This window comes from Phytophthora infestans, genomic scaffold, assembly GCF_000142945.1.
Source record: "Phytophthora infestans T30-4 supercont1.22 genomic scaffold, whole genome shotgun sequence".
In the NCBI taxonomy this organism is placed as follows: Eukaryota; Oomycota; class Peronosporomycetes; order Peronosporales; family Peronosporaceae; genus Phytophthora; species Phytophthora infestans.
Window position 1 is genome coordinate 320,395 of NW_003303737.1, and position 27,988 is coordinate 348,382.

The window sequence follows — 27,988 nt, forward strand, 5'->3', positions numbered from 1 at the left end:
CGAGATTAGGGTCGTCAGTCACCTGAAGACGAGGACGACGACGAATTGGACTGCACCACATGTGTGGCCGCAGGTATGAACCTGATGACGGCGGTTTCTCCAATACTTCTCCTGCGGGAAGGGATCTCTGCCGCGTATTGCCGTGACTCGATATATGCCGGCATCCTGGAGCACCTTCGCACACCAAATTCATGCCACGCTAAAGACACTGAGCCGATCCACGCGCGACCAGGATTCACAGAATACCAACTTGACGGCGATCTGCTGATGTACAGTATCGATCGATTCGATGCTCCTCGCGTCGTTGTCCCCAACGACCCCGATCTACGCGCAAGAATTATACACGAATTCCATGACGCTCCAGTGGGTGGTCACTTGGGCCGTGAGAAGACTTTCGCGGCGGTATCCCGCGATTTCTACTGGTCGCACCTATACAAGTGGGTGCGCAAGTGGGTCCGCTCCTGCGAAACCTGTCAACGCGTTAAACCGCCACCGTCATCCCAAGCTCCGCTGCGTTCTCTCTCTCTGGCGACAGAGGCGTGGCGCTCCGTGTCAATGGACTTCATATTTGGTCTCCCACCCGATACTGACGGTCGTACTGGTGTTCTGGTCTTCGTGGGTCGCTTTAGCAAGATGTGCCATCTCGTTCCGGTTCCGGACTCAATCACCGCGGCCGATACCGCGGTGCACTTTGTAGACGCTGTCTTCCGACATCACGGCCTTCCTGAATCAATCGTCTCTGACCGCGATCCCCGATTCACATCGGCGTTCTGGACGAAACCCTTCGACCGCCTGGGCACCAAACTCCTCATGTCGACTGCGGCACACCCGGAGACTGACGGGCAAACGGAACGCGTCAACCGCGTGCTGGAAGATGTTCTGCGCAGTTACGCCCCGTCCTTCGACAACTGGAGTTCCTTCCTGCCTCTTGCGGAGTTTGCACTCAGCAATGCCGAACATGCGTCGACGGGATTGACTCCGTTCTTCGTCAACAACGCGCGTCATCCACGTGACCCCGCACAACTTGCTGTGGGCCAACCCACGGCGACTGATGGCTTCACTCTGGAGGGTGGGGTGGGGGGGGGAATGTGATAACCCTGCCAACCGGTTCCGATACTGGTTCAGCCACCAGTTTCCGGTGAGACAACGGCTCTGCCGTCTACGCCTTCAGCTACTCCTGCAGTAGACATCAACGCGGTGACGCGTTTACAGTCGAAGAAGCTCCTCGCACCCGCGCAATCTACGTCGTCGTCGTTAGTTGACTGGACACACCGAACGCTGATCGCTCCAGCACAGCCACACTCGACTGTGGCTAACAAACGCGCCGAAACCTCCTGCACGACCCACTGACAAGGCAGCGGTATACGACTTTGTCCTTCATCGCCAATCGGTTACCCGATTCGTCCGTGACGCGCTACAACTCGCGGTTGACAAGCAGAAAGAAAACGCTGACAAACGTGGCCGCAAGAACACAAGTTCATTCAAGATTGGTGAACGTGTATTACTCTCAAATGATGGAATTCGTACCTCTGCTATTACGAACCTAGGCGCGAGCAAACTCGCGCCGCGCTACATTGGGCCATTTAAAGTACTACGAGTTATGGGTGATGCCTACCCGCTATACATTCCTACGTCGCTACGACTACACCCGACGTTCTATGTCGGGCGACTTAAGAAGTATCTTCCCGCGACGATTCCGGAGGCGGAACAGGAGCATGCGTTGAGCGGCCCTCGCGACGAGCCTGTCGATCCAGCGTCCCATCTGGCCCAGTTTCCCGCTGGCGCGAAAGAGCTCCACTCCTCGGTCCGCCAAACACCTGCGCCTCCAGACTACGCAGTCGCTGCACGAGTTCACGATTCGACTGCCGCAGACTACTCGCCGTCGCCTCGGCGTTCCGAGAGCTCTCAGCCGCCCGCTCGGCCCCCTCCTGTGCGTCCCGAGAAGTGCTCAGCGCCTGCTCAGCGTCGTCCTGGTCAACCAGGTCGCGTCGAATTCGACCGCGACGGTCCTCCGCTCATCGTTGACTCGAACGGAGATACGTGCTAGATCGTGGACCGTATTGTTGATCACGAAGATCCTCCCCGCGCGCGTAACTCGACCAAGTCGTCGGCTCAATTCGCGGCTCCCGCCGCGCAGAAGTATAAGGTACGATAGCTCGGGTTTCAACCTGCTGATGATACGTGGGAGCCCCGCGCCAACTTGCTTCGTGACGTTCCTGATGTCGTCCACGAGTACGACTCCAGCCTTGAGTCAAACGCGGCCGCGACCGACCTCGCGGCGATCGAGAACGCGACTACGCGCCCAATGAGACGTCGAATGCGCCGGATACGGGCTCCATCGCGAACGCTGTCGGCGCGAGCCGCCGCGAATAGCCGCCTGGGTAAACTCGGAGATTGAGCGCTTATACTTCTCGATCCAAGCGTGTTCGGTCGGCATGAGCGGATACTCGACAATATGCTGATCCCACTCAGCTTGCGTCGGGCGTCGCCCGATGTCACACGAACTGCAACCTTCGCGTACGTTGACATAGCACAAACGGTCTTCGGTCCAAGCGTCGTCGCAGACTTTCAGGCGCAGATCACCGAGTGAATGCTCGGCCTGTAGGGCTTCGCGATCACCGAGCCAGCCGACGACACTTTCTCCAGCCTCATGCATCCGATTCCACCGTCGGATGAATGCGCACCATGATCTCTGCAAAGCTTCGTACGTCGCGCCGTCGAGTGTTTTGTTCCGGAGACGCCTGAAGCGCCGAAAGTGGTCCTGCATGGTGTCCAACGCGTCCGAGGTCACCGCCCCGGACAAGTCGTACAGCGCCCACGGCTTCATATCCTCGTTCATTACGCCGGGCCGAATTCCAAGTCGACTCACGCTCTCAGGTGCGATACCAGCGGTCCACCCACTGTTCAGCGTCGTCGCCGAAGCTGGAGCCGCCCGCGTTATTCCGCTTCCTGTCTGGTTCGCCGCCCTAGTCTGCTTCGCCATGTTGCTCCCGTCCGCGCAAGTTGTATTGTGCTGCTCCTGGGCTTCGCAGGAGCTCCCGTCCGTCAAGTTCTCTTCTCCGCCATGTCCCAGTTTTCCCGATTGTTCTCCGAGTACACTCACGATTAGGTGATTGCTGCCTTAAGGGGGTGATGTAATGGGCCCTCTCAAGTTACATATGTAGGTAGTTTTATAGGTTCTTTGTTGTGGTTCACACCATTACATAAGTAGGAGGATTTGCATTACAAAAGTAGGTGCAGCAGCACACGAATAGCACTGCTGTCGCCCTATTAGTTAAAATATGGGGAGCCAGACCCATAATCAACCAATAAGGTATTGATGTGTATTTGAGTGGTCAGGGCAAGCCGCCCTGGACCCAAATAAAAACAGAGTTGATTTTTCTTCAGACTAAGTACTTGGATTCAGTATCACTGGACTTGTACGCTTCCTCATCACTACGTTTAAGCAAGTAACGGACACCCCAGGCCCGTTACAGTGTTCATCACAATGTTGACTATTTCATCGCTCGAGTCTACGTCTGAAACGTAAAGGTTTAGTCTCCGTATATTTCTCGCAGCTGAAGTTTGGGTGGACCGTTTTTCCGTTTCGATTTTTATCTCCATCGGCGAATCGGGCGCGAGAACACGTCCAGAATTGGTTGTATTTTCACCAACACTAGACAAATTGGTGACACCATCACCAATATCATCACCAATATCATACGAATTGGTGACACCATCACCAATATCATCACCAATATCATACGAATTGGTGACATCATCACCAATATCATCACCAGTTTCACACGATTTGGTGACACTGTTACCTCTAAACGGGGGGAAAGCGACGCTGACGCCTTCGAAATCCTCGGCATCATCTCCGCTGTTGTGGTCGCTGTCGCTGACATGGACCCGCTTCTTCGTCTTCCGTGACGGCATCGCTTACTATTGAGTGCTGGTACTGATAGTGTGGAGAGGGAGATTTTGAAACTGAGTGGCCAGCAGAATCTCTAAAATATTAAAATAAGATACCCTTACCCCGATATCCCGGTAGCCAAACCCTGGCCGTTCTCGTAGCAATAGTACTGGTGAATATAGACACTTCCTTATTTATTTCTGCTAAGACGTGTCGATCAATAGTACTGGTGAATATAGACACTTCCTTATTTATTTCTGCTAAGACGTGTCGATCAATAGTATGTAAGTGGACACTTGGCGTTTTGGTACTTTAACGGCTGCGAAGATATGTAAAATTTCTAATTTTGAACTGCCACGGATTTAAAAAAATCACCCCCTCCTCCCTTTCACTCCTCCCCTTTTTTCGCGGCTTACAGCCTTTCATTTTGAAAGATTTGAAAGCGCTGTTGAAACTCGCCGTCATCGGAGATATCAACAGCCATGCGTCTGCTTCGGATTCCGACGCCGCTCATGAGGCCACGCAGAGGCAACCCTCCCCCCCCCCTTCTGTAGCGGTTGACACCGTGTAATGGGCCCCTCCATAACATAAGTAGGTAGATTTCCTTACATAAGTAGGTGCATCAGCACACGCTAGTCGTGTGCAGAAATACTGTTATGTCATTGGCTGATATATGGGGAGCCGGAACCATTATTAGCCAATTAGACTATGACGTGTATTTGAGTGGCCAGGGCTATGACATTGGTCCTAAAATAAAATCAGAGTTGATTTTTCCTTAAACCTAAGACTCATTCGTCCTATTGCCAGCTTCCTCAACTCTATAGTATAAGCAAGTAACGGAGTATATACCTCGCACGTTATACCTGGTAGTACTTCGAAGGCCTTCCAAAAGCCAAAGTCGAAATGAGTTAAGACCTCGACCTCGCTGCTTTCCCCCATCTCACTCGGATCGAGTAGGAAGCTCTCCACCGCCTCGCGGCGGTGTCTGGATAAACCGTCGTCACGTCGCTGCTGCGCTCAGCAACGCCCGACGAGCAGCGCGTTGTGACACAAGAATTCATGGAACGCGAGTTCGCCGATGCGAATCGGCAAGTGCCAACTCCCTCGCGCATCTCCACGAATGACGTCGTGAAACTAGCTACGTCCACCTTACTCCGGTGTCGGAGAAGACCGACTTCCGCTGAATCTCTGGTTTTGAGAGACCGCCGTCGCCATCGCCTCGAGGCTGATCGAGGCACCTTTCGCGAAGGTCCATTTCCTCCTCTCGCGGCGGTCTGGAAAAACCAAGGAATGGGCTCTCGGCAAGTTGGTCGTCGATACCAACGTCTTCCCACTCTGGATACCCTCCAGAGTGACCTTCGGCTCGCGGTCGAGCCGCCGCAAGATGAATCTCGAATTCGGTCAGACGCCTTCGCCCTTCGGCAAGGAACGATGGCTATGCGCGACTACGTCCAGAGGCCACGACACCTCGCGTCGTGCATCGTGTCTAAGCAGCCCATCGTTATGACCTCTCAGGTTCATGGGTTCGTGTTCGGTATGCGCGAAGGCATGACGCGCAACTGCCTTACAAGATCGGACACCTCTACACTCGATGAGGCATTTGCCCTCGCCCTACGCAAGGACTACGTGGTTGCGGCGTCATACGCTCATGCGCTATCTGCTTTAGCTCGGGAATCTGCGCCCGAGCCCATGGACATCGATGCGACGAGTAATTGCCAGCGTCATGTAGCGCGTCGGAACGGTGCTCGGAGCTGACGTTCTCTCACCTGCTTCCGTTGCAGGAAGGTCGGACATCGCGCGACGGAGTGCCGCGCGCCAGCTCCAGTGCTTGCGCATGTCGATGCCGGGCCCGTGAGTTCTGATCAGCCAAAACACGGTCAAGGTCAGTAGGTGCGCGGCGCCCTACTAGCTAAAATGGAGGTCCGGGCTCCTCGGTGGCAACCCAACCTCCTAGTCCTCCTGTGCTGCATGCACACTTCATGCCACCGCGATTCAAGATTGATCATTGTCAGTCTTCGTGTCGCCGGTGCCCGGCGACCACTGCACGCTCCTTGATTCAGGAGCGATCAACAACTTCTTTCGCGCATCGTGCTTGTCGGTACTCCCGTCGGACATCACTTCCGGAAAGGCAGAGGGGACGTCACTGTAAAGTTGGCCGATGGGAAATCACGCCGCGGCACGCGGCGCGAGATTTCACTTCCGTACACGTTCGACGGTTTCTGAAGCAACGATGACTTCCTCGTCATTGAGATGAATTACGCGGTTGACAGCATCCTGGGTATGCCGTGGTTGACGCGCTTTCAACCAGAGATTGGCTGGTTGGCCCGGTCGGTTAAGCGTCGCAGTGATTATGATGTGAGCGAGGTGTTCACGCACTTCCTGGTCTCCCAGAAGTATTGGCCTCACGTCACCGTCGTGGATCGTTCATCCACGACGCACGTTGTGCACAGAGTGAGCAATAGCCCTCTCTGTACGGCTTGCGCAGTGCCGCTAGCTGATATATTCCCGCTGCGAAGCGGGGATGAAGACCAACTGGCGGTCGAGCAGGGGCTCCCGCAGACGAACAAGAATGCGGTCGAGCAGGGGCTCCCACAGACGAACGAGATGGCAGTCGAGCATGGGATCCCGCAGACGAACGAGATGGCGGTCGAGCAGGGGCTCCCGTTAATTGAGCCGGTGGCCAAGCCGTTGGCGCACCCACTGAGCACTACCGCTCTCGCGGAACACTACCGCGGTCGAGCAGGGGCTCCCGCTAGAGGGGAGTGACCACTCGTCCAGCGAGAGCGACTCATCATCCACGAGGTCGCACTCGAGGCGTCGAAAGAGGAAGTCAAAGCGGGTCGGCTGAAATCAAACAGGTTTGCCTGATCACCGACGTCGATTCAGCGTCTCTCAAATGAATGCAGTCAGTGACGACGACGCCGCCTCACGCCCAACGTGCGCTGAACCGAAGTCGACCCGCGATGAGCGCTTCGCAGCGCATTCTTGGGAAGCGCTACGCGAATCCGGCAATCCTGTCTACGAGTCCACCCACGAATATGAAGATGTCTGTCCGGATCAAATCCCAGCTGACTTACCAGATGACCAAGGAATGCGCCACGAGATTGATCTCGTGCCCGGCTCGAAAATGTGAGTGACGCGGCAGTGGCCGCTCCCTCGAGATCAGGTTCAAGCTATCGATGATTTCTCCGAGAGCCGCCGCAGGGCGGGTTATGTGCGTGAGAACATCGCCGCAGTCCAGTCCGACCTTCTGTATGAAGAAAGCAACGGGTGGATGGCGCATCGTCCATGCATTCAACAAGCTGAACGACGCTACCATCCCTGCCCAGACGCCGATTCCTCGGAAGGACATGGTGCTCGACACAATGTCGGGTAGTGAGGTCTTCAGCGCCATCGATTTGACCGATGGGCTCTACCAAATCATCATGAGGTTAAGCGACATACCGCTCACAGCGGTAAACACTCCCAGTGGTAGTGGCTTGTTATGCCACAAGGCTTGAAAAATGCTCTCGCCACGTTCAATCGCATGGTATCCCATGTGCTGCGCCCGCTCCGCGATTTCGAGCTGAGTTACTTCGACGCTATCTGAGGCAAGGCTTTCAAGTGATGCGCGAAAACAAGCTGTACGCAAACGTGAAGAAGTGCAACTTCGGTGCGCCGGAGATTTCGGTGCTTGACTGATTTGTGAGCAAGAGCGGCGTCCGCGCCGACAGCGAAAAAGTGTCATTGATATGTGCGTGGCCTACACAACAGAATCCCACTGAATTGCGTCAGTGGCTGGGGCTCGCAAATTATCTCCACAAGTACACGACAGATTACGCCGGATTAATCCAGCCGCTTTCTTCGCAGTTGAAGAAAGATAAGACGTGGTCGTGGACTTCCGCACATCAAGCCGCCTTCGACTCGGTGAAGAACAGTCTCGACGACGCCCCAATTCCCGCGCTCTCGGATGACTTGAAGTCTTTTCACATCGTCGGCGACGCGAGCGATTTTCCAATGGCTGTGCCCTGATGCAATTCGATGATGAAGATCGAGAGCGTGTCGTGAGATACCAGTCCAAACAGATGAAGCCGGCGGAGCGCAATTACCCTGCTCACGACAAGGAGCTCCTTGCGATGCGCTACGCTCTGATCAAGTTCGAAGTGTACTTGTTGGGTGAGAATACCTTCGCGGTGTACACCTACCATGTATCGCTGAGGACAGCGATGAAGAGTCCTCACCTCTCCCAGCGGATGGCCCGCTGGCTCTCCTTCTTCTATGAGTACGACTTTGTGATCCATTACAAGCCCGGCAAGAGCAAGTTTCTCGCCGACACTCTGTCTCGGCGTCCCGACTACGACCCACGCGGCGCATTAGGTCGACAAGCTTCGCTCGATGAAGACGAAGCAGACGAGTGTGCCAAGTATGAGGCGTCAGGCGTCAACCTGACGAGTGTCTCTCCGGTAATGCCGTTTCGCGACGAAATCCAAGCTGCTTACGAGTATGACTCGACGTACGCCAGTATCCTGGAATATCTTCGCTCTCCCAGCGCTGACACACTAGGAGCTCTTTCTCGCTCTGTACAAAACCATATTTACCGATATCGTCTCGAGGACGAGCTGCTGACGTACAGCACCGACTACTTAGATGCCCACGTGTCGTTGTCCCTAACGATCCCGATCGGCGCTCACGGATTATCCATGAGTTTCATGATGCCCGACTGGGCGCTCATCTCGGTCGTGTGAAGACGTTTGCCGCTGTATCACGCGCCTTTTATTGGCCTCATCTGTATAAATGAAAACGTAAGTGGCTGAGCACCTGCGAGATCTGCCAGCGCGTGAATTCTTCTTCGTCGTCCCAGGCTCCCCTGCACCCTCTACCAGTGGCCACCGAGGCCTGGTACTCGATGTCGATGGACTTCATCTTCGGGCTCCCACCCGATGTTAAGTAACGTTCAGGTGTCTTGGTGTTCGCATACCGCTTCAGCAAGATGATCCACCGGGTTCCGGTGTCGGATTCGATCACAGCGGCAGATACCGCTGTGCACTTCATCAATGCGGTCTTCAGCCATCAGAACCTTCCTGATCCATCGTCTCCGACCGCAGCCCGCGATTCACGTCGGCCTTCTAGTCAAAGCTCTTTGCGTTAATGGGCTCGAAGATATTGACGTCCACGGCAGCCCATCCGGAAACGGACAGCCAGACGGAGCGCGTAAATTGCGTCCTCGAAGACGTCCTTCGAAGCTACGCGACGTCGCTCTCCAGATGGAGCTCGTTTCTGCCTGTGACCGAGCTCGCGCTGAACAACGCGATACACGCGTCGACTGGGCTGACACCCTTCTTCATTAACAACGCGCGACACCAGCGTGTACCTCCTCGCCGTGGACCATCCCACAGCGCCGTGTGTCTCCTCTCTGGGTGGGGAAGAAGTTGTCGACAAGCCGTCTACTCCAGCTCCGATGTCTCCGGCGGCAACACCAGTACTGGGTCAACCGGTACATACACCGGTTGCTAATGATATGTCGAGTGTATCCTCGGTTCCCACGTCGGTCAACGTAGTGACACGCTCCGCATCGAGCCCTCTTGCGCCGGCTAACTACGCGCCGAAGCATGCGGCGCGACCAATCGACTCCGCAGTCGTCTCCGACTTCGTACTACAGCACCAAGCAACCACCCGCTATGTTCGAGACGCACTGCAGGATGCAGTGGCCAAGCCGAAGGAGAACGCCGATAAGACTGACCGCAAGAGCACGGCCACGTTTACGACAGACGAACGCGTGCTCCTGTCGACTGAAGGTATCAGACACGCTGCGGTTACCAACCTAGGCGCGAGTTTGCTCGCGCCGCGCTTTATTGGGCCGCTTACGGTAATCAAGGTCATTGGTGATGCTTATACACTTGACATTCCTACGTCGCTACATCTGCATCCGACGTTTTACGTCGGACGGCTCAAGAACTATCACCCCGCTACGATTTCAGAGTCGTCTTAGTCTACTGAGCCGGAGCATGCGTCGAGCGACCTTGACGGCCGTGGTTAGCCATCGATCCATTCGCACCAGGATTCGGATCTCGAGGCTCTGTCCCTGTCTGTTAGCGACCGTGACCCGACCTCTTCAGTATCTGCAGCCAAGTAAATATCTCCCGGTTCGACTGACGCAGCTGCGCACTCTCCCCGATGACCCAGGCAGCTTGCCCGAGAGCCTCATCCAACTTCTGCTGGGCATCCCAGTAGCGGTTCAACAAGTCATTCGCGTTCTGGACAGCCAGAGCATGAGCTTTATCGACGCGACGGCCCTCCTCCTGTTGTTGACGGTACCGAAGATATTCGCTGGATTGTTGAGTACATCGTTGTCCGCGAAGATCCACTCCGCGCTCCCAGGCGTCATCGTGGACGAGCCCACGATGTTCCGGCCGACCGTCGCTATTGGGTATGATGGCTCGGTTTCCTCCCGACGAGGATACGTGGGAGCGTCGTGCCAATCGTCGTCCTGATGTCCCGAATGTGGTCCTGGCGTATAAGCCCAATCTCGTTGCGAACTTCTATGTGACGCACGCCAGCTCGCACGAGGAGAACGACTCAAGCGATCCCGCGAACGTGATCGAGACCGATGACTTGGTCGACCACTTGAACGGGACCGAGATCTCCGATTTGAGCGACCACGCGAACGAGATCGAGTCCGGTGACAAGAAACTTTGCGTGCAGAGCGTCGGCGTGAGCCGGCGCGACTAGAGGCGCACACGATCTCGGCCAATGATCGACGATACTTCTCGATCCACCCGTGTTCTTGTTCACCGAGCGGATACTCGGCGATGCGATTTCTCCACTCCTCGACGGTCGGACGCGACCCAGTACAAGAACTACAGCCTTCAGCGACCCTCACGTAGCAGATGCGGCGCATTTTCTCCCATGCGCTGGTACAGACACGCTCACGGAGTTCCGTGAGCGCTCCTTGACGATCTCCTCGCGGTACACCAACCAGTCGACGAGTCCCATCCCTTGTTCCTGCGTCCGGTTCCAACGCTGGATGAAAGCGCACCTCGACTCCTGTAATGCGCCATATCCGACACCCTCGACAGGCTTCTGCCGCAGTCCACGCAAGCGCCGTAAGTGATCCGTCATCGTGTTCAGCGTGTCTGGAGCCCGCGCTCCGGATATATCATAGAGAGCCCATGCCCGGAGCTGGTCATCCATCATGCGCGTGCCGCGTGCCGCTGCTGTTGTCCCTGCTGTCGACGACGTCTGGTCGTCGGTGTTCCTGTCCGCTGCTGATCCATCGTGCTGCTTGTCAAATTCTCCGCAAGATGAGTGGTGTCACTGCTGCGCTTGGCAGGAGATTTCTCCGTCCCCGGCTCGCTCCGCCCGTTAGCCAAGGCCCCGTTCGCCATCCTCACATAGCTTGATTTGTTCTTCGCCCGTTGCTTATGTTGCGTAAGTGCAACTTTCAGAGGGGGTTAATGTAATGGGCCCCTCCATTACATAAGTTGGTAGATTTCTCTACATAAGTAGGAGCACCAGCAAACGACTAGCGTGTTTTGAAATACTGTTATGCCATTGGTTTATATATGGGGAGCCAGAACCATTAATAGCCAATTCGACTATGACGTGTATTTGAGTGGCCAGGGCTGTGACATTGGTCCTAAAATAAAGTCAGAGTTGTTTTTTCCTTAAACCTAAGACTCCGTCGTCCTATTGCGAGCTTCCTCAACACAACAGTGTGAGTAAGTAACGGAGTAAATACCTGGCCCGTTACACACCGTCTCCGCAACTGATCCACAAACACCCGAGGACCGTATTCTCTCGTCTGATGACAGGAAGTTGGTAGTGCGGCCTATGGAGAAGCGTCATTTCGCGGGCTGGGACAATTGGTTTTAGTATCTGGACAAGTATCAAGATTAAATGTACCAAGTATTCCGCAAGAGGACGTCTACGAGTGTCGAGGCAAGAAACACGAGCCTAACGCACCAAGGAAAGGCTACATCCACAGCAATTATTCCAGCTTCTTTCGAAACGTATTACCAGCGGATGATATGCACGCATGATTGGTCACGGCAATACCGATCTAAAGGGAAACGAGAGAGGTTTTTTTAAAGTCGACACAATGTCAGGCGCAGTTGTCTATTACAGTGGTCTGGGTTGCGGATTTAGAATTCCAGGTGAAAATAACTCAGCAAATAACTGTCCAAAATCACTCCGTCGGTCAACTCACCTACGCCGATCACCCTGCCAACCGTCGAGTTGAAACTGCTGACGTCCTCGGCTTCGTTGAGGAGTTGCAGGCGGCTGGAGCAAAGGAAAATATGATCATGGCGTTTTCGAGACGGAAAGCAGGTACGCCTGCTATTTATTATGAGATCTATACCGTTACTAAGCCGCTTTTATTAAAGGCAAGCGAGTCACCCTAAGGGGCGAACACAACGTGGTTGCCAATATCAAGGAAGCACGGCGGGGAGTTACAGCTGTGGAATCTGGACTGAATTGCTGTTTCCGCGATTTTTGTTCTTAGAAGGGAAACACAGCTACGGTCTATGTCGACGAAAATAAAGTGGCTCAGACGATCACTTTTCAGACTAATCAGGTGCGCCACTTCTTTGAGGCTTTTCCAGAAGTGATGTCGATGGATTCCACCCACAACATAAATGACGCTCGGTATAAGCTGCTTAACGTTATTATTCATGACGTATTCGGCCATGTAAGTGACAACTCTGTTGTAATTTTTGGCTCTTTGTAACTCATAGTGTGCCATTGTGTCTTTTTGTGTCGCTTTGTGCACCCGGTGCCTTATCGTGGCTTTTATGACTCTTGATGCCTCATTGTGGCTTTTTGTGATCTGTGTGTCAAATAGGGACAATGCGTTCAACATGCAACATGCACCGATGGAAAATGAGAGCGCTGAATGTCTTACGGACGCCGTTCACGTGAAATCACTAGTTCACGTGAAATCACTAAAACAAGGCGACTGAGTCGGCTGCGGACCTCTGGTATTGCACTTCTTTGAGTGTACGGTCCGCTGCATTGCTCTTCTAGATTCGGTTTCAAACGCCATCCTGCGGTATATTCGGTTGCGGTTTTTGCTGAAGTCTTCGCATGTTTAAATTGTTTAAATACACACCACACCATTGGAAGGATACGTCTTATACGCATAACTCATATGTTTTCCTTACTTATATGTGTTTCCCGCAAGAATAATAAACTGCGTAGCGACACGACAGACACGACCTTGGCTCTCGTCGATAAAACCTGTAGATAACTCATTCTTTTTCACGCTATTGGTCTCCGTGCAGGGGTAGTGACGCTGACACGACATGCCAGTAAAAATCACCAAGTCAATTGTACACTCACGTAACATTTCATTTCGAGCCAGTGTACGTGCTACATTCAAGCTACAATTAGATTCGATGATGTATGCCAGAAAGTCTATGATTGATGAAATTTATGAATTTAAATTACGTACTTATGTTCAAAACGTGTGCCTTTTGTGACTTTGTTTACGGGACACACCTATATGTGTGGCTTTTCTATGCACTTAAGTACGAATGCACACACTTACATGTATAGTGTGACGCTAACTTTTAGTAATTGGAAAATTGCGGAAACACACTTCAGATATTGTTTTTATTTCAGGGTCGCCTCGACAAGGCTATGGCGCTGCCTTTTTGGAGTAAAACAGCTAGTAATACAATGAAGACCTGTTCCATACTGGAATCCAATCTCTTATCGTCAAGAGGATGGAGCTCGATATCCCATTCGCATCAACCAGGCTCGTAAAAAACCGTGACTACGTGCATATCGAGGGTATTGGTTTCGTGACGTCTTAAACTGACGAACGTCTTGGCTACAATCTCTTGAACTTCGTCAGCTTTCCATATACAAATTCGAGGGAAAGTTTCCACTATTGGATATTGGCTCCAGGCTGGACCCAACACCACATATATATATATATATATATATATATATATATATATGCGACGTGCATTTTCGATCCATTGCTCGTGATGTCCGGTAAGCCCACTGCGTTCTTGTCAAATAAGCCTACTGAGCCCAGATAAGGAAGCTGTCCTTCATGCTAGACAAAGCCTACGCGGATTTTAAGGCTCATGGCGCACCGAACTAGAAGTATCACTGCGACACCTGTTCGGCTCTGATCGGCCATCGCCTGGAAGACTTTTCGAAAGGTAATCGTACGTGCAAGCTATGCTTCGGTCGCGTACCGGTATGATCAGCGTTACGGAACCCCCGTGGGTCTTTTTAACAACTTTTTCTGCAAACACTGTAACGTTTCCTATCTAACTCAGGCAGAAAACTTGAAAAGAAGATGTCTTAAAAAAAAACGTAGCCGACCGTCCAAATGTCAACCTTAACCGTGTGGGACGAAGATGGCAGAATCTCAGGAGCACGCGGATCCGCTTTCAAATGAGTCACTTTCACACTCAGCGACGATGTTCCCTCGTCAAAGTGAATAACTCCAACAACAAAAAATTTAAGGACAAAAATGAGGACCTAAAGTTGACGGGCCTTGCTTGGCCTCAGTTTTGGTAGATGCTCCTGTGAGCATTTATACAAATGTATCTCTGTATTTGCTCTCTACAACCGTACTAGCAACTTCGCTAAACCTACGCGTTATTGCATGAGCTGCTGTGCCGTACGGTGTCTGGAATGATTTTCGGAGAATGTTTTGTCCTTATGTTAAGTACAAAAATTGTCAAATGGAATAGTACAATCAAGTATAATTTAATTCCATACAAAGTGGCGTCGTGTGTCTCAACTGTCATATCCGACAGGCAAGCGCTCAATTTTTGTCTTTTAAGGACAAAATCACTCGGAATTTCACGATCTTGCATCTTATTTCGTCCTCATTTGAAGAACAAATTTTGCTGGGGATAAGAAACCACTTACTTTTGTCTGAGTACTTCAGCACATTCTTCCATCTTAAGTCACGATGCATCAGATTGATTGCGTGCAGTGCCAATAGCGCCATGTGTATATCGCGCAAGGCCATCAGGAGCTGCTGGGCGGTTTCAGGCGGGGCAAGCAGACCAATGGGTGCCAGTTTCACGTGCTCCTACTTCATGTATGTGCGCTTTAGCTCCGCAATGTTCGGGACAGAATAATTCTGCATTAGACGGCGTAATACTTTCAGATTGCAGATTATGTTGTCACTTGGCATGCCGTCTTCATTGGGCATCTGCCGGCTACAGCCGAAGAGCTGGTTTTCGGAGCACGAGGAATGGGGCTTCATCCAGATGTACACTATCCAGAGGAAAGGGAGCTCTGCCACCGGCCAACCGCAACGGACAGACGTCCTCGCTACCGAAGTCGACGCGGGCTTCTCCGGACCTACGGTAGCTTTTCAAAGTAGTCATTTACGATTTTACTTCGTCGAAAACAAGCCTTTCTACCGCCTCAGACTACTTCGGCCCTCTAGTGGCAATGATTACGCCACCCCGCTCCGTACTTCTCATGCCTGAAGACGTTCAAAACCAAGCAGTAGTGTCGTTTTATTACGTACGGAACATTTAAGACCGTTTTTGGCGGTTACGCTACTGTCCGGTTAGCCACGTCTCCGCATTCGAATCGGCCTCAACAGCCCGTCGTCGCCAGGTTGGTCACAATTAATACGACACGGGGGCTTCAGGCGAATGGCTCCGTAAAGCGGTTGTCGATATCTCCAGCGAAAACTACGTGACCGGCCAAGTTATTAGCTACGACAGAAACTATGTCACCTTCCGGACATTACTTGGCGAGTTTAACTCTCGTACCGTGGACTTAGAAAAGGTCGCACCGGTATTATGCTTCCTGACCGGCAAATCCTGGCCAAAAGTTGAGGTCGTCACCGCGGAGGCGTTAGCCGAACGGAACACTGAGCTTTCGGACAGGGTTCTCGGTACCAACCAACGAGGAACGCGCTCAATTCCGCGCCTGCTCACGGGATTCCAAACTGTTCATGAACAGCCCTAAGTGATGGATACGCTCCGGTGGACGAACAACTTGACCGGGGTCGAGTCTACGGTGAGCGTACGTCATGCCGTTGACTATACCTTCTTCGTTGGCGGAAACCGTCGTATACCCGCCAGGGCACGTGCCAACATTGGTGATGTATCTGATGCTGATCCCCGCCATGCAAACGAGATGATGGAACCGCCTGACGGTGAAGAAACCGAGCTGGACGATCTCGAGACACTGCTACAGTCGATAGAAGGTGCTCCCGAAGCGCCCGAAACCACCCGGACTCCAAATGCGACGTATCCAGCCGCTCCAGTGCTGACAAACACGGAGACACTTGTCCCGCAGGATTGCCACGCCAAAATCCTATCTGCCATTGCAGATGACCCAAACCTCATTCGCTTCTATCTGGGACTTAGTCAACAAGAAACACAAAAACGATCTGCACCGCCATCAGAACATCGGGAATTGAAACGACAGCGAATCATATCCTCTTCTGTCATGCTCGATGTCTCAGAACCTAGCGAACGACGATAACACGACGCCTTCAATCCGACCCGGACACAGTAACTGATCAGCGGTACCATCACGGGACCGGACTACCCAGGTAAGGAAGGATCCCTCACATGCTGTTGATTCTATGACTTTATCGCGGTCCACAAAGTTTAAGCCACATCCGGCCATCATCGCCCGTGTGTACGACGTCCAGTTTGGATCCCGAGGTCTCTGAATCATGCATTTCTGGTGATTCGATTTCTCTGCTCGAAGGGCGCGGTATGCAGATAGATCCGTAAACCTCAGCAATTGCTCAACCTCAGTGGCCATGCCGAAAGCTCGAAAGCCCGAGTCCCTTGGCGGCGATATCGCAAATGCACTAATAGTCCTACTCGACTTTGCGAAGAAATTCTTCAACCATCACACCTGCCCGTTAATCAGTGACTCAAGGGAGTTTGTCGAAGAACTACGGTGTTTCTGCCAGTGGAACTCAGAGGATGTGGGCACTCTAACATTCTGGTTCCACCGCTTGTTTGAAGACTACAGAGCTGCCACCGAGACGGACGCCCGTCATGGAACGAATTCAAGAACAGGGATTCGCAGGAGGCTCTCCTTACAATACCCGGACTTACAAAGTGTGCTGTACGTTATCCAGACAGAACGTTTAGCATCATTGACAGCTGTCTCCACTGAAGCTGCGCCGAGAATTTATCGGTATCGTCTTGCCTTTCGATTGTTGCAAGTCGAACGGAGATAGCCCGTACAACCAAGAAACACCTCAAGACGTCTTCGATGCGTTACCGAAACAAGGTCGTCTCTCAGTTTGCATGAAGTATCTATCGTCACGAGACTGCACGTCCAAGAGTGATGACCGATGTGCATTTCCAAACCACGCTCACTTCATTCCGGACGCCCTACCACCTGTGGTTTGCAAGTACATCTCAGCGCAGATGGGGGGGGCGAAGAGCTGCGCCAATGATGGCCGGCACATCCCGTCCATCGTTTATTTGTCCAAGCGTCTTGTCCGTCTTCGCGGTTTCCTGCTTGTTCAGTGTCGTCAATGTTTAACAAGTCCATGTTCAGCTTCCATTCAAGGTTTTCTAAGCCGCCGAGAACCCTTCAGGCGCCAAAGAAGCTGATCCGTAGCCCCCGACCGAGTGGCTTCCCGTTTCGTGTCACACCGGGGACTGTCCGCCAGCTACAGGATATTCTTCACCACCGACTGCACGAGCATGAGCCCACCCGCTGCAATCGTCTGGCTTCAGCCTTTATTCAGGCCGGTATCTGACCACCGAAGTATATTCTGTCCGCAACTGGACCAACCCAACCTGCCTATTCCATTGGCGAAGAATTATGCAGTGTCCTGACAAGGGCGTCGGCCTGAAGATGCTGACCGCCATTGCAGCTTGAGTTGAAGTTGCACTTTATTTTCTATTCTTTCTTTCTAGGCTCTTGTCCCAGTCGGAGACAAGACACGACACAAACTAACAGAAATACCAGTCTTGAATTAACCCTGTTCTAAAAGCCCCTCTGCGAACCAAGGGCATATCACTTTGAACTAGTTCAAAGTAAACGGACGGAACTAGAGGATAAGTTGTAGGACTGTGAAGACCAAAGCCAAGCCCATGGACGAGATGATCCGCGCAGACAAAGGCGTGGTATTTCAAGTGACAACCACCGGAAGTCAACGTACAACACGGAGCGTGAGTACGTGAAGATTTCACTCCCTCGCTTCAGCGGAGGCACAGCTCCAAGATTGGCTTAAGTGGAGTCACAAGTTTGGACGTCTGTGCCAGCTCAAAAAGTGGGCACCAGAAGAGGAGGACCTGAATTTGCAGTTGGTGCTGGAGAATGAGGCACTGGAGGCGTGGCAAACAGCTTCCGAGGATAAGGATATGAATAGTGTGGCACAGTTTACGAAGGCGTACGCGTTGTGGGGACGGACGTACGTACCCAAAGCATACAATGAGCAGTTGGAAGAAGACTTGTTCATGTTCGCCAAGCGGCGTAATGAGACAGTGTCACAGTGTCACCGGCGCATGAGAGAGATTGCTCGCATGCTTCGAGACTTGCCAACGAACCCCATGAACTTGGACGACAAGTCAATGATCAGGTACTTCAAGCGTGCGATGCCGAGAGATTGGAGACATGCGTACGAGTGCAGTGGTATCACATTCAGTAGTATGCCGCAATCCGTGCAGTATTTCGAGCGCCTTGAGCAGTCAGAGCGACGCGAAGGACAAGAGAACAAAGGCAAGCCGAAGGCGAGTAAGCCGAATAAGCAGTACGGCAACTACCATGGCAAGAATAGTAGCCATAAGAAGTTGAATAATAACCACACGAGCAAAGCGTCGTCGAGCAACAACGCAGAACTAAGTGGAAAGTGGTGCAAACTGCATAAGACAGCGTCACATAGTGACCAGGAGTGTTTTACGCAGAAGAAGAACGACAAGAATAGCTACAATCAGAAGTCAGCGACAAAGAAGTCGGAGAACCGAAAGCTGACGAAGGTGGACGACACGGAGTCGGACTACAACTATAGTGATGAGAGCGAAGGCAAAATAATCACCAGTGCGATGAATGAAGCGTCTAAAAGCGTTGGTAGACCAATGCGACTGGGAATTCGGCTCTCGCAGACGAAAGAGAAAAGAGTAGCTCTACTGGACACTGGATGTACTACCAGTTATATTAACGCATCACTCGTGACTGCTAATAAGCAGCTGGGAGTCAAGAAGACCCCTTCAACCATGACATTCGAGCAAGTTGACGGTAAACTCAAGTCGGATGGTACTATGGTTGTGAAGTTCAGATTCTTGGACCTTAACTATGGCTCACGAATCACTCATCAGTTTGAAGTGATTGAGAACACCAAGGACGAGATGGTCATTGGTCGCGATTTATTGAGCGCATTGGGTATCATCGTGAACTTCAGAGACGGCAGGGTGGAGTGGAACGGAAACTCCGTGGTCGTGAATATGGGCAATGCTGGGACGTATCAAGAGATGCCAGACAAGAAGCCGAAAAGACACCTGCCTGTAGAATTGAAGGAGATACTTGACGAGGTCAAGGACATTAACGATACTTCGGTCAAACCGATGGACCTGATTGGCGATGCCGACATCGACCAAGAGACGTACGACCAAGTCGTGAAGTTGTTAGCTAGCTTTGAGATGTTGTACAATGGGAATCTGGGCAAGATGAAGCTGCCGGATTACGTCTTACCAATTGTTGAGCCGTTCACACCGGTTCATGCGAGGCCATACTCAGTACCGAGGAGTGAGGAAGATGCAGCTCGCAAGGAGATACACAGATTGATTACAGTCGATGTGCTTGAGCAAATCTTCGACTCAGAGATGGCGTCGCCTGCCTTCTTCTTAAAGAAGCCGGACGGAAGACTACGGTTGCTGACTGACTTTCGAGCGCTTAATCGGCTTTTGAAGAGACATCCATACTATGTACCGCTGATTCGAGAGGTTTTAGCAAAACTAGGTGGAGCAAAGTACTTTTCGTCGCTGGACGCCAATATGGGCTATTACGCTAGACAATTAGCGAAAATAAGCCGAAAGTACACCGCCTTTTGTACACCATGGGGAAAGTTCCAATACAAGAGACTGCCGATGGGAATATCTACGGCTCCGGACGAGTACCAGGCCAGCATGATGAAGATCCTGGGTGACTTTGATTTTGTCATCGTGTATCTAGATGACATACTGATCTTTTCGAAGACAGCCAAGGACCATGTGGAGCATTTACGGGTGGTACTAAAACGTCTGAAAGAGTACAATGTGACTCTTAATGGCAAAAAGTGTCATATCTTTTGTAAGTCGGTGGACTACCTGGGTTTTACATTGAGTGCGGATGGAATCCAGCCTCAAGAGAAGAAGATCAGTGCGATAACGCGCTTGACAGCGCCGAGAACAAAGCGTGAGCTGAGAAGATTCTTAGGACTGATTAATTACTACAGGGAGATGATTCCACACAAGTCCGCATTGTTGAAGCCACTGACGAGAATGACGTCGCCAAAAGCAACATTTGTGTGGACTTCGACAGAGAATGAAGCATTCGAAGGAATCAAGAAAGCGCTAGCCGAAGCAGTACTTCTATCATTTCCTGACTTTTCAAAACCTTTTGACATCTACGCGGATGCGAGTGGTAAGCAATTAGGTGGTTTGATTCAGCAGGATGGTAAGTTGATTGCGTGCTTTTCGAGAACACTTACGGAGGCACAGAGGAATTACACCACGATGGAGCTCGAGCTACTGTCAGTTGTGGAGATCTTAAAAGAGTACCGAACAATACTCTTAGGATTCCCGGTGGTGGTGCACACAGATCACAAGAACTTGATCTATCCTACGGAGAATTCGCTAAGAGTAAAAAGGTGGAAACTCTTACTGTCAGAGTACCGGTTGACATGTGAATATGTACAAGGAAAATCGAACATTGCTGCAGATGCGTTTTCACGCATGGAGTGCACATCCGTGTCCAACGAAAACGGTCACAGCTTAGCAGAAGCACTGTTCAGCGAACAAGGCGAATGTGTGTTGGAAGGAGATTATATCAAACAGTTCCAGAGTACAGACACGATGGTACAAGTGCTGTTGCAAAAGTGTGTGAATGGCACGAGTGACCCAGACTACCGAGTTGAGAACACCATGGGGGCGAGACTCCTTACGTACCAGAAACGTGTGGTAATCCCAAATGCAATGCGCGAAGAACTTGTTGATTGGTATCATCTGAACTTGCTGCACCCCGGATCAAAACGACAATTCCATACCATGCGGGCTAATTTCTACTGGTCGGGCATGGAGAAGACAATCGTAACGTACTGCAGGAAGTGCATCACGTGCAAGAAAGCCAAACTGCATGGAGGACCACAAGCATATGGCAAACTCCATCCAAGAGACCTGAACATGGTTGATCCGTTCGACGTAGTGCATGTCGACACGATGGGTCCCTATGGAGCTGAACGTCAGTATGCCCTTACTGTAATCGATGAAGCAACTCGTTGGCTGGAGGTTTCCATCCAAACAGACAGTAAAGGAAGGACAACAGCGGAAAACTTTGATACGACATGGCTGTGTCGATATCCACGTCCGAAAACGGTAATTTCTGACAGGGGAAATGAGTTCAATACCAGCGAGTTCAGAGAGATGTTAGCAAGCTACGGTATCAAGCCGAAAGCGATCTCGGCCAAGAATCCACAAGCGAACGCTATCTGTGAACGTGTACATTTGGTGCTGAATAATTGCATCAGATGCAACCCAGAGGCGGATTGGCGCAAAGTACTTCAGTATGCTGTATTTTCAGCACGTGCAAGCTACCACACTATTCTGGGAACTACTCCTGCAAACATGATATTTGGGCAAGATCTGATTACTCGCAAGCTTTATGAAGCAAATTGGAACTACTTGTGCAAGAAACGCTTTGATGCTATTCTACAAGAGAATGACCGTGCAAACTCTACCAGACTACAGCACTTCTACCAAGTAGGCGACCACGTGATGGTTCGCATTCCAGCCAAAGACAGAAAGAACAAACACCGGAATGTGGCTAACGGGCCATTCACCATCGTTGCGGTGCACGACAATGGCACTATTACCCTGGACCAAGGACCAACGCAGCAGCGAGTGAACATTCGTCGAGTGTTTCCGTGCTAATGAGCAGTCAGCATGGGGGCGAGTGACAAGGGCGTCGGCCTGAGGATGCTGACCGCCATTGCAGCTTGAGTTGAAGTTGCACTTTATTTTTTATTCTTTCTTTCTAGGCTCTTGTCCCAGTCGGAGACAAGACACGACACAAACTAACAGAAATACCAGTCTTGAATTAACCCTGTTCTAAAAGCCCCTCTGCGAGCCAAGGGCATATCACTATTTTCTTTTTCGTTTTAGGAATGTAGATTATTGCTAAAACTGCGAAGTGTGAGACACCTACACGGTTTTTATTTATTTATTTCTGGCGAACAGCTTTGTAGTGAGCTTAAACTATGCAAACTACTAATGCACTAGGACTTGTGTAGCCCGCTGACGATTTCTACTGTACACTAACGTGGTAGGTAAGTGTGTTAAGCGTCTTATAAGCTTAGCTATAAATCATTCTACTAATTTACCCCGGCAACATTATGCTAGCAATTAAGACGACTATCAATACATCTCATGTACGTTTAGCTATCAAATATGTCAGCTCTTTACAAAACTCAAACAGTTATCAACTGGTATTTGAACAGTATTTCTTGCGAACACTAAGTAGCGACACAGCATCTGCAAGAAGAATGAGACTGCATTATTGACAAACTTTTAAATCTACACGTACAGTAGCTGTGTTATGTAGTATCAATATCAATTTTTTTTAATCTCCAAAACATTTTTTCTCAGAGAGTGGACGCCTTCCAAAACCAACAAAACAATCGCCTGAAGTGGTTCTCTAACTCTTAACTACAATAGTTGTGCTGAGGCAATAGGTACTTCAGCAAATAGTCGAAAAGCGTGCGAAAAAGTCGTTTTCGGAACGAAACTTATTAATTCGATAGAGTTGAGCACGTTCTCGTCGGCTGCCGTGAAACGACCTCTTGGCGGCAATTTACAGTAATCAACAGACCGCTGCTAGCCTTCGCCACTATCAGCCTCATAGACACACAAGCTTAACACGGCGAAAACGAGCACGTCCAACATACTGGGCAAAGCTCGCCATTGCTTCCACGATAACAGAGTTCAAAACTGTTTATGTACCCTTACTTGCTCAGTGTCTCCATAACACTCTTCACATGAGGTGGATACAGCTTCGAAACGATTCCCTGGCGGCCCAACACGTCGACTTGCTCACGCACAAGCTGTAGCGTCTTCTCCAGTTCGGGGCTGCCAGATTTCAGTGTTTTGTTCTTGTGAAAATCCTCCTTGATGCGGCGTGTGGCGTATGCGCGGAAGTTGTAGGTCTGTTTTAGTCCAAAATCAGCAGATACATGGTTTAGTTTAATCTAAGTTTCGCTGGATAGAAGGCGAGATGGCAGCAGCGAAAATCTGCAACAGAGTTAACAGACGCAGGACCACACGACACGCACCTCGAACTTGGCTGCATTGCGCAGCATCTCGCGGTACAGACGCAGGACTGACGACGACGACGCCATAACTACTACCAACTAGAGTCTACACTGTTTGTAGCCAATCGCATTTCGTTTAGCCTTCCTTACAAATGCCAAGTTTAAAATCCTTGTTGCACATGTAAGGCACAACCTTCGTACAACCGTTGTCGGTTGTACCGGTATCTGATTCCACGTGCCAATGGCACTGCCCGCATCTGCAGCGTCCGCTATCTGCAGCTTCCTAACGGGTCTGGACGCCATCTCGCTGTCCCACACGAGCTCCTTCTGGCTTCAACACCTCAGCGTTTCTTCCTACTGGCAATCAAAGCTCCCTACTCTCGCTGACCCGCTGCACGCCGCCGCGTACAAGGCCTTATTCCTTCGCAGTCATCGCTGGGCTTCAAAGGTCTGATAAAATCTGATTCCAGTGTCAGAACTTCTGATTCAGTCTCAGAGACACGAGCTTCAGCTTCGACGTCTGGTTCGCCCTGCTACCGGAGCAGACTGACGGAGCGTACACGGGCGGTATCCTCTACGGCCTCCAGTCGGTGCACGCCGAGAGCCGCGTGTGGCCAAAATTCCACCAGCAGTTCGTAGTAATAAGCGCCTTAGGCGACTTATTCTGCTCTGTACTCGACTATCGCCCCGTGGTCAAGAGCAACCTCCAAGTGGGAAGATGGTACCATCTCGCTCTGACTTACGACCATCAAACGCACCGTCAAGACGTGTATCTTGATGGAGAAAAGCTTCGATCTGACACAGGAACGTTGCACCGAGAGATGGACTTCCTTAAGTACGAACAAGTTGGAACGGGGTGCATTACAGCCAATGAACTTCACTTCCCCAAGCCAGGACACTTGGGATGGTATGGCTTTCATGGGGTTATAGACGACTTTCGAGTGTGGCGTGGGCTGCTGTCGGCAGAAGATGTAGCCACTTTATCTAGTGGCGAGGACGTAGTGGAGAAACACTTAATAAGTTCGTTGAAAGTGGGTACAGGTTCGTCACGAGGGCTCAGGTGGAATGTCTGCGCTGTTCGCTGTTCAAGGCCGAGAGAAGGGCCACAACTGCACATGGCGACGCAGAGTAGGAGCAGTCGACTTGCCATTACGAGACCGGAACAATTACCAGCAGATGCAGTCGAGTTGCTGTGCAGCTAACTTGACTGGGTTTGATGCATTCCACTTGTCGCACACGAACTTCTGGTGGCTGACGTATTTTAGAGACGAAGAAATCTGGAAGCAAATTTTAGAATCTAGAACAGTATCAGATCTAGATCCGATCTGGAAGAAACAGTACATGACGTCGCGGTCGATGGTGTTCAGGGGCCTGCAAGGTAACGATGATCGACACATTGACTCGTACGCGTACTTGGCAAGTGCTGGACGTGAACAGCCACACCCGTCTCGCTTCCGCTTGACTTTTCTGGGCAGCGAGAGCTTCAGCTTCGACCTTTGGTTCAGTCTGATGCCAGCAGCGGATGGAGAAGCGTTTGGTGGCATTATCTACGGCCTGCAGTCGTCCAGTCGGGAGAGTCGACGCTGGCCACACTTCCATCAACAGTTCGTACTTGTGAGCTCTACTGGAGATCTGTACTGCTCCATCTTGGACTCGAGACCTGTAGTAGCGACGAAGCTGGACTCAAATCGCTGGTATCACCTCGCACTGACCTACGACAACGAAACGCAGAGTCAAGACGTGTATCTGGACGGCGCTAAGGTCCATTCGAGTACCGGTACATTTCACAACGAGTGGGGATACTTGACTCATGAGCAGATCGGCACGGGATGCATCACAGCTGGTAGTCTGCACGTCCCTCGCCCTTCCTACGTGGGTTGGTATGGCTTCCACGGTATCCTCGACGACTTTCGCGTCTGGAATGGTAAATTACTACAGGACGACGTGAAGCTACTGGCTCGTGGTGGACAACTACCACGCCAAAGACTGCGAGCTTCAGTGAAGACAGCGACAACATTCGAGGACTCAGCACGACCGCTCTCGTGGGTAAATGTCCAGCTGACTATGTGCACTCGACCAACAGAAGGGAAACACATGCAACTGGTATCTTTTCAGTCGTCCAAACAGCCCAATTGCACCATCTCTTGAGTTTCTTTACATGGCTAGAGACTTATCTCGGACGACCAAGCGCTCTGGAGATGTTGACTCGACTGGCGTCGCATGCGTTCGTACTGCTGTCGCTGCTGCTGCTTCACCTTCCGCTCCGTCTGCACAGCTTCCGCGTCTTTCTTGCGCGCGAAGCAAATGGCAACACTCGAAGCGACCCCGAGCACGAACAACAGCGCGCCCATACACGCCGCCAGAACGAGGGGAGGGCCAAACGACACGCCGCTGGACGTCGTGGGCACAATGCACCGTGGCCCGGCCCACGACTTACTCACACACTCACAGCGCCGGTTGAGGCATCTCCCTGTCCGGACAAACGTCGATCTCGGCCCGTGGGCTCGTCGGTGAGCGGTTTGGACAGTGCAGTCCGCGTCCGTACGACAGAAGGCCTTGCCGCGCACCTCCACAAGTTTATTCTCTTCATCTTCGTACTCGTCGAGGTGGTCCAGGATCCACCGACGCGTCGGGTGTGTCGATGGATCGCAGCCTACACTCATGAGTGAGCCAGGGGACAGATCTTGGTACACGCGAATGTAGTCGAGCTTCAGGTACATGGGGAAGGCGTCGCAAATGGCGTTCGCGACGGGGTCCAGTCCGTCGCCACGACAGACATTCTTGGGGTTGGGTGGCTGCGCTCCCCACTTACTCGACATGGCTACATTGAAGATGAGATACATGGGCTCCTCGATCATGATCTTGCTCGGGTTCTTGACGCTCGCTCCTTGCGGAGGCTCCGTGATCGTCTTGGCTGGAATCTCGTACAGTGGCTCACCTGACAGCATCCAACGCACGCAGCCATGTGGACCCGACACCCACTCGACTTGGTACTGCACCCAGTCAGTGTATGCTGCCATGTGCACGGGCCAGTTCGCAGACAAGGCGTCCATTTGAAAGGCGAAACTCGAGTCGTCTTGGGGCAACACTGGCGCGTCGTCACGAGGGTGGCAGCTCGGGTCGGAGTTGCCAGCACTACAGATGAATTCGCCCATGTACGAGTTCATGGCCGAGAAGCACGTGCCGTTCGAGTTGATCCCCCAGCGATCGTCACCTTCAACATGGATATAGTCGAGATCCGAGCTGATATCGAGGGAGGCTGGACACGTGGTGACGGAGCATACGTTGTCTTCGATACCGGCACTCAGTGCGGCTTGCACGGTGGTGTAGCGCTGCGTCTCGCTCACGTTTTGTAGGCAGAAATTGTTTGCAGCGTAGCGCATGTTCTGATACCACGATGGGTGGCCACGTGCACTTAGATACACGCTCTCGGGGATGCCTGGGACGTTGCTACCTGGTGTTTCGCACGAGCTGGAGTAGATGCAGAGCTTGTTCTCGTCCTCCGGTGGGATAACGCGGAAGTCCGGCGGCATGCCTGGCCCCACTTGGATCGACGCCGAGATGGTGGTGCCTCCACCTTCGACGATATCGATCTCGGGCGCCCCACGTCCTTGGTGAGGGTTAAGTCCAGAGCCTGGATGCGACTCGCATGCGTTAATACGCTGGTTGGCTGGCGTGAATGTATCCGGGTCGCAGGCATCGTAGGAAAATGGCCACATCCGGTTCGTTGATCCGCTGAAGATCGCACGACCGAGATTCCCCATCATCCAGATCCCAGGCCATGTCGGGTAATAGCGCAGAGATCGAACTCGAGCGCTCTCGTCCAGACGAATGTCTGGGTTTCCAGACTCCTCAGAAAGAGCTCCTGGGAGTTGAGCACGAACTTCGACCATACCTCCTTGGATGCAAAACTTGTTCCACGACTGCACCATACCTCCGCGATAGAACTGACATACCAAAAGAAACATTTGGTTAGATGTTTTTAACTTTCACACAGTTCAGGGCGATGGAACTTACAAAGGTGACGTTCTCAAAGCCTGGCGTTTGGAGATAGCTATTCCAGACTTGGAGCTGAAGAACGGAGTCTTCCAGCTCAATCTGGAAGCTACAAACGTCGTGGACCTCGTCACACACTGTCGTTGTCTTGTTGTGTGCATAGACTTCCATTGCGTCGTTCACACCGTCCGGTTTCTCGATGGACGTCCACAAGTGATCGTCTCCTGGTCGAAAGGACCTCCCGGGAGTATTGAACTCGTCACTCATCACCAAATCCCAGGTATCGCCGCGTGACGTTTTCCAAGTATAACGCTCTTGTGGGGTGTCGGGTCCACCCACATTTTAAGACCCGACTGCGTTGTTAACTGGTTGTCCGGTCTTTTCGTTCGAGCAGCCAAGCTGTGGTGGACTTGTGCGAGCAGAAGTATGGAGGATATCAACGAGAGTCTCGGTAGTCTCATCGTGCCGAAAGTTGTGTCTCGAATCTGTTTTTTTTGCTGCTGCGCATTGTGGGAGCCTGGGACGTGTCCATTTACGGACTCGGATTTTTCGGGGACAAGAACTGGTTTGTTCTAACGGTATATTAGAGACGTCATTTCGTAAGAAGTGAAGCTGAAATTGATGGCTGCTGACATCTCGTTGATGGATCT

The 27,988-nt window shown here is 51.8% G+C and overlaps 4 protein-coding genes across 4 annotated transcripts; 2 read left to right on the forward strand and 2 right to left on the reverse strand.

Moving 5' to 3' along the window:
* Window positions 1-22,469: 22,469 nt before the first annotated feature.
* Window positions 22,470-23,429, reverse strand: PITG_11555 (uncharacterized protein; the record flags this gene model as incomplete). The annotated part of the gene is made up of 3 exons (XM_002901061.1): window positions 22,470-22,473; window positions 23,041-23,237; window positions 23,364-23,429. The coding sequence occupies 3 exons, from the start codon at window positions 23,427-23,429 to the stop codon at window positions 22,470-22,472; spliced, it is 267 nt and encodes an 88-aa protein (XP_002901107.1).
* Window positions 23,430-23,583: 154 nt separating this feature from the next.
* On the forward strand, window positions 23,584-24,549 carry PITG_11556 (uncharacterized protein; the record flags this gene model as incomplete). The annotated part of the gene is made up of 4 exons (XM_002901062.1): window positions 23,584-23,770; window positions 23,841-24,052; window positions 24,131-24,418; window positions 24,499-24,549. The coding sequence occupies 4 exons, from the start codon at window positions 23,584-23,586 to the stop codon at window positions 24,547-24,549; spliced, it is 738 nt and encodes a 245-aa protein (XP_002901108.1).
* Window positions 24,550-24,683: 134 nt separating this feature from the next.
* Window positions 24,684-25,490, forward strand: PITG_11557 (uncharacterized protein; the record flags this gene model as incomplete). The annotated part of the gene is made up of 3 exons (XM_002901063.1): window positions 24,684-24,701; window positions 24,780-25,302; window positions 25,372-25,490. The coding sequence occupies 3 exons, from the start codon at window positions 24,684-24,686 to the stop codon at window positions 25,488-25,490; spliced, it is 660 nt and encodes a 219-aa protein (XP_002901109.1).
* A 14-nt stretch (window positions 25,491-25,504) lies between these two features.
* On the reverse strand, window positions 25,505-27,605 carry PITG_11558 (beta-glucan synthesis-associated protein, putative; the record flags this gene model as incomplete). The annotated part of the gene is made up of 2 exons (XM_002901064.1): window positions 25,505-27,289; window positions 27,360-27,605. 2 exons carry the CDS (start codon window positions 27,603-27,605, stop codon window positions 25,505-25,507), a joined length of 2,031 nt encoding a protein of 676 aa, XP_002901110.1.
* Between the last annotated feature and the right edge of the window lie 383 nt (window positions 27,606-27,988).